Here is a 15,580-nt window from a genome sequence, read left to right on the forward strand (position 1 = left end):
GCACCACATGTGCTGAGAAACATTTCAACTACCACGTGCCTTGGCATTGTCAAGTGATCAAGGGGCTAACAGTGACTATTGTTGAGTTTTCTGCAAAAGTGGAATTATTGTTCAGTAGGGTACAAAACATTGAGAATTCTTTGGAGACTATTACTGATGCTTTGAAAAGGCTAACTACCAAGATTCTAGCCTGGTTAAGAGGCGTTTTAATATTCCCACCAAACAAAAAAGTGGTATAGCTGCCATTTCTCATGCTTTTGAGTTGCATGGACACCAAAATGATCATTTGAGTAGGGGAATTGATCTAGAAGTTTCAGATTTTAATGTTGATTGCTCTTCTATTAAATTTGATGATTGGGTGTATCCTTTGGAATACTATCTTTGATGATATGACTTGAATGCGGCTAGAAAGTTGAATTTGGATGAATCAAAATTGAAGAGAACTACTTGAATCTGTTGGATTAAAAAAGACGAGTTCTTTAGAAGGAGGTGTTTTGGTGAGATTACAACATGGGATGTGAAGCAAGCCATGTAGTAGCAATTTGTATCTTCCAATTACCAACAATGTGCTCATCTACAACTTTTTGATTTGAGGCAAGGAGAAATAAATTGACAATGTACATGAGTAGGTTCTATCATTTTGCTATTCACGCCAACATAGAATGGAAATGGGATGTGATCGTAGCTTTGTACATGAAAGAGTTGAAGCTAGCTATTGCCTCCAAGCTTGCTGCTAGTTCTCATTACAATTGGGAATGTAGTATTGGTTGCCACTCAGATCAAGGAGGATATGCAGCATAATCCTCCTAGAGCTACATCAACCCTTTGGTTTCAAAAAGTACTAATGGAATTGTGCGAGAGAACTCAGTTGAGCAATCGGGTAAAGGAGTTGAGACTAATACCACTAGGAAGACTATTTAGTATTCCGGGACTTCTAAGGTACAACCATAAATCAAGTGCTTTAGATGGAAAGGTTTTGGGCATTGAGCTTCACAATGTCCTAACCAAGTCATGGGTGTTGCAGAAAAAGAAGATGATGAACATGGCATTCAAGTAGTTGAAGCTGAAACAAAAATCCCTAGTGACTTAGATGAGGATGGCAATGTGAATATCTGTTTAGTGCTTTTATCTATGGTATGTGAGAGCCATATAAGAGGTGCATATTATTGAATTTGAATTGAGAATTGAATATGTGTTTTTCCCCTAATTTCATCCTTTCTTCTTCTTCTTCCTTATTCTCTTCTTTCCTCTATTTCTTCTAATTTCTCTCTTGGCAGCAGTTCAATGTTACCTTGAATGCCATTTTTTGGTTCGTGGAACTGGAACAGGATAGCAGTACATCACTTTTATAATGTATAAGGACATTACTCATATCGATATGTTGGTGAAGAATGTAGTGGCACTAGTTTATTTTCGGGAGGGTGTGGTAGAAGAGATTTTCTTTTTGTGAAATAGATTAATAATGGTCAAATAGAATCATAATGCAATAATTCTCCACTTTTACTGATAAATGATTGTGTTATGCTGAAAATATTATATAGCTTTTCTTTTTGTGAAATGGATTAATAATGGTCAAATAGAATCATAATGCAATAATTCTCCTCTTCTACTGATAAATAATTGAGTTATGCGGAAAATATTATATAACTTCGGATTGCTAGATTTAGTGTTCTGGAATGAAAATGTTCCTCACATTTTGGAATGTTTGTACCAATTCATGGCTTGCTAGGGTGTAAGCATTTTTGGTAACTATGGGTTGGAGGTTGCCAATATGTATCCTTTGACAATGTCCCTGCTTTGTTTAATGAAGGACAAAGACACCCCATCTGGGCCAGCCGCCAGGGGCTTTGTCTGCTTGGCGTGAGTTAAAAACTTGAGAGCCATTTCCACCTCTTCCCCATTTATAAATGGTCTCTCCAGTTTTACTCTGTTTTCTGATATGGAGTTTAAAACAGTTCCATCAAGCCTATGTAGCCAACTAGCTGATTCAGGTTGTAAATTTCTGTGAAAATCAGCAATCCCTTTGCAGTCCTTTCCTTCTCATTGTGAATGTTCCTACTGATGCTTATTTTACTGGTGCAGATTGGCAAATTGGTTTGTCCCTTCTATAAAGATTTTCTGCTCTGCCGAAGAAGTTTAATGTTGCTGTCTCTTTCAGCTAGTCAGAGGGCGTTGGACTTCTGTCTCTAGGATATCTCCTCCTTGATGAGCAAGCCACTCACTTTACCATTAAAATCTTTGCTATAGTCTCTCTTCCATGGGTGTTATTCAGCTCCTTAATTTCACCTAAGACTTCTTTAATTTGATTTCTTCTCTCCCAAACCCAAAGACATCCCTATTCCACCTCTTTAGGTATTCCTTCTGTAATTTTAGTTTTCTAGTCAAACAGAAGCTGGGGTTACCTTCCACCCAGTTACTATTCCACCTGATCCTAACCTGCTTCAATAAAGGTTGGTCTTTTAGTGGCATGTTCTCAAATCTGGAAGGGCATTTTCTTTTGTTGTTCCATTTTCTGTGTAGAACAATAAAGTGCAGTTGAGGTACTTAAGACATTGTGTTCCTATGGCTTGAAGCTGTCTCTGGACTGAGAGTGAATGTGAAAAAAGTGAAGCAGTAACTTGCTAGCAACTAATCTGGGGGCAGGGTGGGTTGGCTGTCAATTCAGTGCTTGGCAATGCCTATAGGTGCTATCTTTAAAACAAAGACAGTGTGGGACTGCTTATTGAGAGATTTGAAAGAAAAGCTAGCTGGCTGGAAGTGGAGGCTCTACTTGTCAAAGTGTGGAAGTTGACCAGATTCCCCTTTGAGCAACATCCTTGTAGGGTTTTCCCCTACCGAAGGGGGATTGAGATTGCCTTCTTGTACCTTCAGCGACTTCTGACAGTCTCTTCTTTCTGCTGTCTCTTTCAAATGCTCCAATTATTTTTTTGCTGGACTGATGGAAGTTTCTGACCCTTCCTTAACTGATCCAATGGAAGATTTTGACCCTTTTATGGGTTTTTCCCTTTTTCCAGAGCTTCCCAAGTAGATAGAAAATTTTTGACCTCTGCCTCTGTTCAGGCTTTTCCAATAACAATATTAATAATAAATTCTAGAATTGTTATTATTATTATTGCGCCAGTATGGTAGGCACTGAAAATATATTCTTTTTAACTCATTTTCAGCTTGTGACCAATGTTTTTGTACATTATCTTGTTATGTGGCATCAATTTGAGGGCATATAGTCCTTTTGCAGAAGGCATATGATGTGAATTGGTTACTTTGTTTAGTTATGTTTGAAATTTTGCATGAACAATTATCCCAGCGGTTAAATAGTGGGATAAGATTGTGTTGGGCCTGTTGGCTGACCTTTAATGCTTATTATAATGTTCTCATGTTGATTTTTTGAACCACTGGCCTATAGTAATGTATATTTTCTTGCTTTTGTTGCGGTTATGGTTGGAACTGTAAGCTTGATTTGAATTGAATGACTAACCTGTATTTATTTTTGTGCAGTGAACTTTGAAACCTGAAGCTGGCCCAATTTTTGATTAAAAAAATTATGTTTTTCCTTCACAAAAGATTTGTGGACTAAGGACAAGTAAATTTGGCCCTAGGGCCCCCAACTATTTCTTTGAAAAACTAAAGGCCTGTTTAGTTGTGGAAAGCATTTTCTATGTTCTAATTTTTAGTTTTCCAAAGAATTATAAAAAAAATTAGCTTATTTTTAAAATTTTTCTAGATTCATATTAAAAAGTTAGAAGATAAAGAGTTCATTTAAATGTGCAAAATGATTTTTCTTTTTTTGTATTTCTAGATTTCAAAATAATCACAAAAAACACAACTTAGGTAATATTGAGAATCATGGATTTTGGTATGTGAATTTGGATATGTGGATTTACAAGAATTTCTACATAATCCCCACAAATTAAAGTGCAAGATCCAAATTCCATGTTCCCATAAAAGTAAGAGTTAGAAATTTCGAGAAATAATGAAAATATGTTTTCCAAAGTTTTTATAAATATTTGGAAAATTGGGAAAAAAGGTGGAATTTTTGTAATTATTTGAACTATTAGAAATGGAAAAAAAATAAAATTCTTTCCTTCAAAAAATAATTAACTTGGACAGAAAACAAGTTCAAGCGTATGAATTTCTCTTGAACTTTCTTATGATGCAAAACATAAAGCACATCTAAGCAACTTACTTTTTACCTTCATAAGTTTTTTATGTATTTTCCATTTAGTTGGAAAGAAGTGGAGAGAACAGGAGAAAAAGATGGATTTTTTCACTTGTACTACTATTAACATGTGGAGCGAAGGGGAAAGCGCCCCCCCCCCCCCCCCCCCCCAAAAAAAAAAAAAATTGTGAGAAATGGAGAGAGACTGCAACAACAACAAGCCTTGAGTCCCACTAGATGGGGTCGGCTATGTGAATCCTTTTCCATCAATTCACTTGTTTGAGAGCATTTTCCTCTATTAGAAATGGAGAGAAACTATTGGGGAAAAAAGTTTGAACTCCCTTGTGGACAATCTATATATAATATAAAAAAAGGGTCTTGTGTGGGGTTATTTTTATAAATGAAAATTCTAACTTTGCTTTTTTCCTTTCTCTAAATCTCTCTCTACTCTCTCCTGAACCAAAGAGAGTGGAGGGAACTAGTTTCTTTCCCATTTCCTCTATCCAACAAAATTGGAGTGTTGGCACATGTGTTTGATACATAATGTATCAAATCTATGCCTTTCTTTGGCCCAACATTCTTATCATTTGACGCATAGAATGTTCTAAGCATTAGCTTAATAGCAGGCATTGTATAATGTTTCTCAATCTTTTTGTGGCATTCTATGTTATGGTGAGTTCTGTATGACAAACTCAGGTTTTTGATAAGGAGCCTTGGTAACAATCCTACATTGGGTGTGTACTAGGAAGATCTTGGCTGTAGAGGGATGATTAGGCTTCAAGCTTGTAAGGTACCTTTTACAGGACAAAGTCGTGAGGTCCTGTGGGTCAAAGTGGACAATGCCTCATTGGAATTGGGCTACGAGACTCTTACATTGATATGAGGGCCACCCTAGGGGTACTGTCATTTAGGTGGATCCTGCACAAAGGTGTAGCTCTCATAGAAGGTGTGGGCTACTTCGATAAAAGCAACAAAGATGGGACTGGGGAGCTTGTCATGATCCTCATCTGGTGTATGCTAGGGAGACCTTGGCCGTATAAGAAAGGTTTAAGCCTTAACCAGACAACTTTTATGGGACAAAATCTCACAACCCAGTGGGTCAAATCAGACAATATCTAACTAGAGTTTGGCTGGGACAATTTTTTTGGTGCTTTGAAACTTTATGGCTTGTTATGCATTGTGTGAGTTTCTCCTGGTTTCAGCTTTGTATTATTGCGCTTTTAGTTTTGTGTATGGATCAGTGGATTCTCATTATGGATACTCATTATGGATACAAGTCCATAGCATTTCCACTCTGAACCTTATTATTGTCATGACCTCATTTATTAGTTTCTCAAATACAATGATTGGAATTAATTGAATGGTGATGCCCTTAATGATGTACCCATGAGCATGTTAGTGTCATTTATGAAGTTGAAGAACTATTTATTTAGAAATTTACCATTATTTGTAATGATTTGGAAATCAATATTTTGATATTTTTGCAGGAGTACTGCAAAAACTTTTTATGCTGCAAGCATTTTCTTTGAAATTCTTAGCCAGTTTGGTGAACTTCAGCCTGATGTGAGTTGCTAATAATGTTATTAGTTTTTATGTAATAAAAAAACGTACACACTGTGCTTTAAGGCTTTGTAGAAGTCTGATATTAAAGGTCTTTTTTAGCTCTTCTTGTCTTTTTATGTTGACATTAAGAATGTCAAGTTGTGGTTATTTTGATTATTTAACAGCTTGAGCAGAAGCAGAAGTATGCGGTATGGAAAGCTGCTGATATAAGGAAAGCTTTGAAAGAAGGAAGGAAGCCGGAACCAGGCCCCCCTGGTGATAAAGATCTATCGATATCATCCAACATGGCAAGCGGTGCATATGTATGGTTCTAAACCTCTTAGTAGTTTTTCTTCGTTTAGGTGATGCATGGATACAAGTAGAAGCAGTGAGGAAAATGAATTAAATTTCCTCTTTGTTCTTCCCTAATCCCTGCCTCAACCTCCCACTTTTTTCTTTCCTTTTTTTATTTTTTATTTTTTTTTAAAGAAGGAATTTCAAAGTATAAAACTGATGATGAAAAAAATGTTTTCTTGATTTTTCCCCTTTCCAAGCAATATGGTGCAAGTTTATACTGCACTTCTTCCCTTTTCTAAGGGGACATTTGGTTTGCAACGTCTATCAGGATTCCTATGAATGTGATGCCCATGACATCTCATTCCCATATTTGTTTAAGCATGGGAACCTGATGTGGTTGGAATGCTCACATTCCTGGGAATGAAAAGATTCCCATGAAACATGGACATCCTTTTCTTCTCATTCCCATGGGAATTTTATGTTTTGGACCAAATTGCCTTCCCTATTTTGATGGGTTCGATGCAATGCCCTTATAATATATTATTACACCATATTATTATATTTAAAATAATAAATTATTAATAAAATAAAAATAATAAATATTATTGTGTTATAATAATTTAATATAATATTTAGATAGAGGGTGGGCTTTGGATCAACGTTAAGGTTGCTCGTTGCTCCTTTTTTACCGGTTGGTCACACGCTTGAGTCTAAGGAAACAACCTTTTTGCCCAAAAGTAGGGGTAAACACTGTGACGTCTCTTTCCCTACCCTTGCAAAGTGGGGAGTCTTGTGGCCCGGGGATGCCCTCTAGCTAATATTTACACTATATTATTATTGTCCTCAATTATTTTGGTTAATTGATTATTTAAGTGTTCAATTTTTTTAATTTATGATTGTTAAAAATTTTAGGACATATTTAATTAAGTACTAATTCTTAGTAGTTTTTGTGTTCAAAATATAATTATTTTGCATATGTTTGTTACACACATGTTGTGGGTATAATGGTCGTCTTCTTGAAATGCCTAATGAGATTCCCATGCTGAACCAAACAATGACATGGGAATCATGTTTACATTCGTGGAAATCTTGTAATGTGAACCAATAAAAATATTCCCATGAGGAGGGCATCTCATTTCTTGAATGAGATTTCTGAGAATGTCACTCAATGGGGAATTTTCTTGATGCCATGAACCAAAAACCCTTTGTGTAATGGGGGGAAGAGGAAAGTTATAATGGTTTTAACATTGGCAAAGAACTAAATCTTTCATTATTATTATTATTATTATCGATTATTTTTAGGGGCAGTGGGTTATTAGGAGTGAAAATTAGTCACAGCTTGACAAGTTTTATCTCCAATTGACATTCTGTATGCAATTCTTGTTTTGCATTCAATGCACTGAACTCTGGAAACAATAATAAATCTTACTTGCATTTCAAATCTCTCATTAGTGGTTTCTCTTAAGTTTAAAAATTTGAGTCCAACTGTTTGGCAAGTAATGATATAAGGGAAGAATGTGCCATGTTAGAAATAGTCACAAGAGAGAAGCTAGACATTCTGGGAAACCTTCCAACTGTTTTCTCTTTTCAGGATCTTGGACCAAGCGGAAGTGATACAGGTACCAGTCCCAGGATGGAATCTGATCCATCACCTCATTTCAGTGGTAATGTTACAAATCAGCAATCTACAAATATTCCACCATCTCTTCATTTTGACGATAAAAACAATCAGCAATTCGCAAACAACTCAACTCCACCTTCTTCTTACCCATCTGCCAATTATACCTCCCATGATTTTCAGCCACCACTGCCTCCATCCAATGTATCTGAAAATCCTACTTATTCCCAGCCTCACCGCCATATACATTACCCACAAGAGCCCCAACAACAACTGCCACAGAACTACCATTCTCATGAAAGTCCTCCGTCCTACTCTTATCCCAATTTCCAGTCTTACCCTAGTTTTACAGAGAGCAGCCTCCCAACTGTCCCATCTCATTATTCTTCTTACTACCAAGGCTCTGATGCTTCCTACGCTCCCAACATGGCGCCTCAAGCTCCGCCACCACCAGTATCAAACTATCCATCAGCTGTCCAATACAATTCAAGTAATGTCAATGGGACTGTTCCAGAGCCTGTGCCCCCATCTTCTCAAACATATCAACACGACCCCAATTACCAGCCACCACCCGAGAAAGTTGCCGAGGCCCACAAGGCTGCGAGGTTTGCCGTTGGAGCGCTGGCATTTGATGATGTGTCTGTTGCAGTGGAGTTTTTAAGGAAGTCACTTGAATTGCTGACAAATCCATCGTCTAGTCATTGAGCTTCTTGTGTGTTCTTTGCTTGTGTTCTGGGATGGATTCTGATGATGTTTTTTTCACTTATGTATTTTCTTCTATTGTTGTATGGTTTGATTTGTAAAGCTCATTGGATATCTATTACAAAAAAGGAAAAAGGTAGAGAAAGAAAGAGGTGGTGGAGTGCTGAGGATGTTGGCTGGTCTGTGAACTTCCCTATTGACATGTTGGTGTGAATGGAAATAACATACGAAATCTTTGCAGCATCAAATATTACTTTGAAGAAAATGTGGAAAAAAATGGTCACGTTATGAACTGCATGTGAATGAATCTGATGTTCTCTATCCTTTGGGCTATTTTTCAGAGTTCAACAATCTCTCAAGATTGCCGATGTTAAACCCAGCAGCCTGCTGAAAGCGTGAATTGTATTTTCAGTGGAAGCATCATACAAGCTGCGCTTTGGTTCATCCATGAAATGCATTTGTATGATGAATTTCTATATTTATCAGCCCTTTACCCTGTATTTGAGACCTTAGCATTTAGATTCTAAATTTGGATTTATGTGAATTTAGACGAAGTGCAGTATCAAATTATATTGCTTTTTGTTTAAATTTACAAAATACGAATTTGGATTCGATATTCATGTTTCATGTACTTCCTCAACCATGCTTCGAGGAAACAGATTTTAACTCGTTAACTACTTTATGCTGCTTTCTTAGTTGCAGTAAAGGGATTATAAAAATATGGAGGGCACGTTTTGATTTTTTATTTTCAGATTTAAATAGTTATACATTTTTCTTTTTTTAGTTTCTCAGGATTTATGCATGAAATTCATAAGATGAAAAAAATGTTTTCAAACTTCTCTATACACATGGAAAACTGAAAAATAATGTAATGTTTTGTATAATAATTTTAAAAAATTATAAATAACAGATAGAACTATTTTTAACATATATGAGAAAGGCTTGAATATTTTAGCAATTAGTCGGTGCAATGTCGATGGGAATTTGTTTGGTGTGCTTCTTAACTTTAGAGAATTTTGGCTATGGAGAACTGGGTCCATATTATATGACAACTTCATATTTAATACGAACAATGCATCACAATTTAATACATTGTGATGGTATAAGTTTCTATAAAATATTTTTCTAAAGAGTCAAACATCAAAAGAAGAAAAAAATATTTTAAAAATTCTCTAGACATCTCCCCATTCTATAAGTTCAAATTGGAAGTTTCATTTATAACATTATGATTCACACTCTAAATTTTTAAGATAATCTAGACCTGACAAAATGAATAGAAAATTATTAATTCGAACTAAATTAGACCCGCTTAAACCAATTCACTATTGATCCGCACATTAAATAAATTGAATATGATTTAAATTTTCTTTTATCCGACTCTAAATGAGTCAATTGACGAATTTAGGATTTTATTTGATAGATATCCGCTTACCCTCTAGCAACTAATGTCTAAATTCATTAATAATCTCATATGCACATACTTATTAGGCATCAATTCAAATAATATAAGTTTTATTGACCAAGGTATACGCTTCTAGGTTTGGCCCATGTCACATCCAAATTCAAGCCCAAATACTCAATTTTCTTGTGATAAAAACAAAAGCCTTTAAATTCATGATTTGAAAATTTTAAAAATTATAATTTTGTGCTTGGTTATTAAATTTCTAACAATTATTAAATTATAATTTTAAAAATAACTTCAATTATTATGTTACAAAATAAATTGTTCGTTGGATGACAAAAAAAATTATATTAGAGATGTTAATGATGAATTATTTGATCTAAATTGTCATAAATTTGCAACTTAATTGAGACAAATATGAAGTATTTTCACTCATTAATCTATCTGATCTGCCATGGATTATCCAACTTGATGCGTTTTGTCAAGTTTAGTAAGATACTATACTAAAGCATACACTTTAAAATGTTTTATGAGTGGGGATAAACGGTAAAGATTACTTCATTTAAGCTTATTTTTTTGATAAAAAAGATAGTGCAATACGTTACTTTTTAAATTTTTTTTAAATATAGAAAAATTAACATTACAAATAACTGTTTTGAAAGTTAAAATAAAAATTATAATATTACAAATTATGGAGTCAAGTTGAATCAAATCAATGTAATAAAATATTTGAGCTTGACTCAATTCTAAAATTTTAAAATTGAAACTACACTCATACTCATTGCTATATTCAAATTGAATGGATTTGATTCCTTAAAACTTAACCTTCATTCAATTAAGCTGATTTAATTATAAAAATAATATTTAATAGATATATAAAATATATCATATATACATCACTCACACAATACAAAAAACATATACTCGAGTAATAAAAGTTCAATTAAGCAAGATTAGGCTTGTGAAACTCAAACTTGACTTTGTAAGTTGTTCAAATAGCTCAAACTCCAATATAGCCAAGAGAAAAAGAAAATTACCCCCACGGAGATTGTGCGATGGAAAGATGCTGACACTCAAGTAGGAGTATGGGGGGTTTAATCCCCGGTAGACGCATCACGATTGATGCCTTTTTGGTCAAAGTTGTCTTGGGCCAATGTGTCCTGGGTTTCGAGTTGACCGAACGTCTAACCGATGCATGGAAATTGTGACCGCATTTTGATTAATTCGGGTGGCGAACTAGGAGAAGGCTGCCGCTACATGGATTTGGTACCGCACTGAAGGGTTCGAAGGACTCGTGAGTGTTAAGAGTTCCCATGCAAATAAAAAAAAAAAAAAAGAAAAAAGAAGAAAGGAAAATTGTTTTTTTAGGATGTTTGGCACAAAGGAAACAAGCAAGGAAAAGGAAATAGGTGGGGAAAATAAACATGGAGGAGGGAAATTTTATTTCCTCGAAAAAAACCCAAGGAAATTGAAGTTAAAGGAGGGAAAAATTTATTGGGCTCCCCCCTCACTCCAGTGCACTAACACGACCGGTAGCTCCCCTCCCTCTTTCGTCTTCCACTTCCTCTTCTATCTTTCGTCTTCCTCTTCCTCTTTCTCTTCATTCTTCCTCTTCCTCTCCCCCCTTCCATGGTCTCCCAAGGCAGATCGAATGGTGGTTCTACTTCTAATCGTCCTCCACCGATAGGTAATAGTAACCCATTGCCGCAAAGGAATAATATGCAGCGATTTCGGTCACCGAATCTACAAAAAAAAAAAAAAAATCCTCTTCCAAGTTCTTAAAAGCATCGACAAACTTCAGATTCTAAAAACGAATTTCAAAATGTTCAGAATCTTGCATCGAAGCCTTCAACGTTTGGTTTTTGTCAAAATCTTCCACCAAACACCTTAGATCTAAGACATTTGACTTTTAATCAACTTTCACTCGAGGACACGGAAGCAAAAGAAGCTTTTATTGAGGTATCTATTAGTCATGTTTTCCATCCTGCTGTGGCCCATGTATATATATATATATACGGATTAACTGTATATAGGAATTTGATTAATTTTCGATTATTAGATTTTCTGTAAAGTCTCCATGAGTTAATTATTTATATGATTTTCTGCACTTTGTTAATAATTATATGCAAATGTTTATTTATTTATTAATTTGTCTTGAGGCATAGGATTGTTGGTGTTTAATTAACAAATTTCTCCGATTGTAACACTACCGTTGCTGCAGTCTTACAGATTTGTTTGCAATTTCACCCTGTTTTATTATACATTTTTAATGCTAGGTTCTAAGCAATGTTTTGTTTGATGTTCACAATGCGTTTTTATTTCAGATTTTGAGTCCATAGTTAGAAAGAATAATGCATTATTAATTCATTATAACTTTATTCATTTTTGTGCAGTAAATTAAGAGTGCTCGGATATGAAGATTATTAATCCTTGTAGCATGTTCATTCATTGTTGGTGTCTCCTGCAATTTCAATATAAGTGAGATAAAATATTCAGTTTGTGCTTTCCAAAATATCTTCTGTGTATCAAGTTTCATTATCTTCCAATGACCCAGATTGTTCTTCCATAGATTCCACTCCTCAGTTTCCTTTTACCAAAGAACAGTGTCAACAAATTCTTTCTTTCTTTCCTACAATCCTCTTCACAAACACCTCAACCTATAACCACGAATGCTATGAACAACTCATCTTATGTTTCAAACTCTTTAAGTTTATCAGGTATGATAATTCACTTGATTTTGTTTCTAAGCAATTAAATTCTTGGATAATTGATAGTGGTGATACTAATCACATGGTCAGTTCTATTTCGCATCTCACTACAATTACCTCTGTTATAAACATATTAGTAAAATTGTCAAATAAAACATGTGTTCCTTCATACAGGATTTACACTCATGGAAGACGATTGGAGTGGCTAAGCAAGTAGTTGGACTATATCTGTTGAAAGCATCTGTTATGAATTCTAGTGTATTTTCTGCTGTAAATCTCACTTCTGCTGTAAATCTTCCTTCTTTTGATCCTTGGCATTTTAGGCTAGGCCATTGTTCTCTCAATAAGATTCAAACACTATAGAAGTTGTTGCCTGATATACATACTCTTTCAAATTTCAATTGTAATATCTGTCCATTGGCAAAACATAAAAGGTTGCCATTCAATACTAGTCATTCCATTAGAAATAAAATTTTTGATTTGATACACTGTGACATTTGGGGTGCTTTCTCCGTTGAGTCAATTACTGGTTTTAGATATTTTCTTACAATTGTGGATGATCATTCACGTTGTACTTGGGTATATCTAATGAAAAATAAATCTGACACTCGCTCACTAGTTCAGTCATTTTTTAAGCTCATAGAGACAATTTGATATTTATATCAAAACTAGAAGGGCTGATAGAGGGGCTGAGTTTGATATGCCCAAATTCCACTCTTCTAAAGGAGTCTTACATCAACAAACATGTGTTGCTACACCTCAACAAAATGGTGTAGTTGAGCGTAAACACCAACATCTATTAAATGTGGCAAGATCTCTTAGATTCCATGCCAATTTTCCTCTTATTTTCTAGAGTGAACGTGTTCTAACAAAAGCTTACTTAATCAATAGAACACTTTTTCCTCTCCTATTTGATAAAACACCATATGAGATGTTATTCTCAAAACCACCAAATTATTCTCTTTTTAGAGTATTTGGCTATCTCTGCTTTGTATCCACTTTATCCCATAATCGTTCTAAATTTTCACCTAGAGCTCATCCTTTTGTTTTTCTTGGATATCCATATGACAAACTCTATGATTTAGAAACCAATGTCATCTTCTTATCCAGAGATGTTATTTTTCGAGAATCTATATTTCCATTCAAAACTGGTCATGATCTTTCCACTCAGTCAGTAGTCATACCAGTTCCCTAAATAGATGATATCATTCCTATTAATATATTCACATCTCCTATAACTCAGACTACTCAAAATATTCTTTCAAATCCTATTGATACTCTTTCCAACTCCATAAATAAACCTATAAATAATTCAGTCCCAACTACTTCTCAAAAAAATCCCAATTCTATTACTCCATAGCCTAAGATTAGGAAATCCACTAGAACTCACAAAAAATCTATCATTTCTTGTAGATTTATCATTGCAACTTAGCTAATATCGCAGATGCCACTTCATCATCTGATTCTTGTATTGTATTTCTAGCATGGTTCGAAATCGCAGTCGCGGGTAACGTCGCGAAACGGTCGCGGGTGTCGCGGGTCGCGGGAGACGAGGGTGTTACGTAACGGGAAGCGGGCGTAACGGTCGTGAATTTTTTTCACACATGCACAACCATGCCAAAATTAAAAAATAAGCATGAAATCCATTAATACATGATTTTTAATGAATTTTGCAGGCTTTCATTCACCCTACAAATGCTTTTTAATAGGCATTATGATTTTTATATTAATTTTAGTGCGCTGTTTACAAAAAAAAGCATATTTTTTTATAGTTTACATTAGTTTAATGAGTAAAAAGATGTAGAAATGTAAGAATCAATTAATTAAAGTCATAAAGTTACTAAAAATGAATCAATACTCAATAGACTTAATACTCAATATACACATTACAGTGATTACATATACATGAATTTAAAAAGTGATTAATATCAAATATCAATAAATAGTTGAAAATACATGAATACAATATTACAAATTTATAACATAACACATGTCACCACCAAAAAGAATGACGTGGAGGGTCTTCATAATTTGCATCTGTATCTTGAGATTGGGATGGGAAATTATCTCCCCATCCTTGTGGAAATACATAGTTAAATGAACCCAAGTTTGCGTCATTTTGTTGTTGCTCTTGAAAATGTACTGGTGATGAAAATTCTCCTGAATAATGTCTATAAGTTGGGGCAGGGGCTGGCTCTGGGTAGTGTGTAGAAGAAGACTCATTAGATCCTGAGATTCCTGATCCACTGGGATAAAAATGTGAGTCACGAGATGCATAATGTGGATATGCTGGATGAGATCCATATGATTGTGATGATGAACCATCTAAACCAAAGTCGCCAAAACTACGAACCACACCATATGAATCTTCAGTAGAATCGCTAGGGTCACCACGAGCACTCCTTCTCCTGGGTTGTGAAGATTGGTTCCTTGGAGGAATACCCAAGTCATAATTTTCAGGTATGTCATGTAGTCCATAAGGATCAGAAGGATATATATCCCTTCCAAATGATGTCCCTGTATCATATCCATAATTATATTCTACACCGCCGCCTCCACCACCACCACTGCCACCCCCCCAACCCCAGCTCCAGCACCACTATTACCATCATCATCACTTGGTGGGCTCAAACCAAGATTGTCATCACTTTGTGTGCGTTCAGGACTTGAACTTGAATCATCATGCGCGTTTATTGGTGGTTGATCACCTCCTTCTGTAGTACCACCAACCTCTTCATTTAACCAATTTGAATTGTCCTGACCGTCGAGTAGTGGTGTCTCTCTCTCCTCTAACCATTGACTTAAAGGATCATCTTTTTCGAAAATGTAGTCCAAATTGATAGGATTGAAACCCTCTTCAATTTCTCGTTGGCTTCTTCTCATTGTACGTCTTAACTTTAACCTCATGTTGTAATGTACGAAAACAAGTTTTTGTGGTCTCATGTACTTTAATCTATTTCTTATTTTCGTATGGATGAGGCTAAAGGTGCTCCAATTACGCTCACAGTTCGAAGCTGATGTGGTCTGGCTAAGAACTCTAATTGCTATTCTTTGGAGCTCAGGAGCACACAAGCCATAATGAATCCACCATTCAGCTGCATGAATAATTAAAAGGAGTTTTATGTTAGTATAGCGTATTTCAAAAGTCAAATTTG

General features: G+C 35.2%; 1 protein-coding gene and 1 long non-coding RNA gene across 4 annotated transcripts in view; both read left to right on the forward strand.

Annotated features, from left to right (window-relative positions):
* Positions 1–8,563, forward strand: part of LOC131164696 (protein HOMOLOG OF MAMMALIAN LYST-INTERACTING PROTEIN 5) — an 81,889-nt gene extending 73,326 nt beyond the window's left edge. For both annotated transcript variants that reach the window (XM_058122108.1, XM_058122099.1), the window contains 3 exons: positions 5,644–5,719; positions 5,884–6,021; positions 7,587–8,563. In XM_058122108.1, the coding sequence (XP_057978091.1) occupies positions 5,644–5,719; positions 5,884–6,021; positions 7,587–8,318 (946 nt within the window). In that variant the 3' untranslated portion in view covers positions 8,319–8,563. The remainder of the gene's footprint in view (positions 1–5,643; positions 5,720–5,883; positions 6,022–7,586) is intronic.
* A 2,555-nt stretch (positions 8,564–11,118) lies between these two features.
* On the forward strand, positions 11,119–12,919 carry LOC131164776 (uncharacterized). 2 transcript variants are annotated; one of them, XR_009139344.1, is made up of 3 exons: positions 11,119–11,676; positions 12,111–12,434; positions 12,600–12,919. It is a non-coding gene; the product is annotated as an uncharacterized LOC131164776 (long non-coding RNA). The 2 variants fall into 2 exon arrangements; XR_009139347.1 differs by lacking the exon at positions 12,111–12,434.
* Positions 12,920–15,580: the final 2,661 nt, after the last annotated feature.

Source organism: Malania oleifera, chromosome 1 (assembly GCF_029873635.1).
Source record: "Malania oleifera isolate guangnan ecotype guangnan chromosome 1, ASM2987363v1, whole genome shotgun sequence".
Classification (NCBI taxonomy): domain Eukaryota; kingdom Viridiplantae; phylum Streptophyta; class Magnoliopsida; order Santalales; family Ximeniaceae; genus Malania; species Malania oleifera.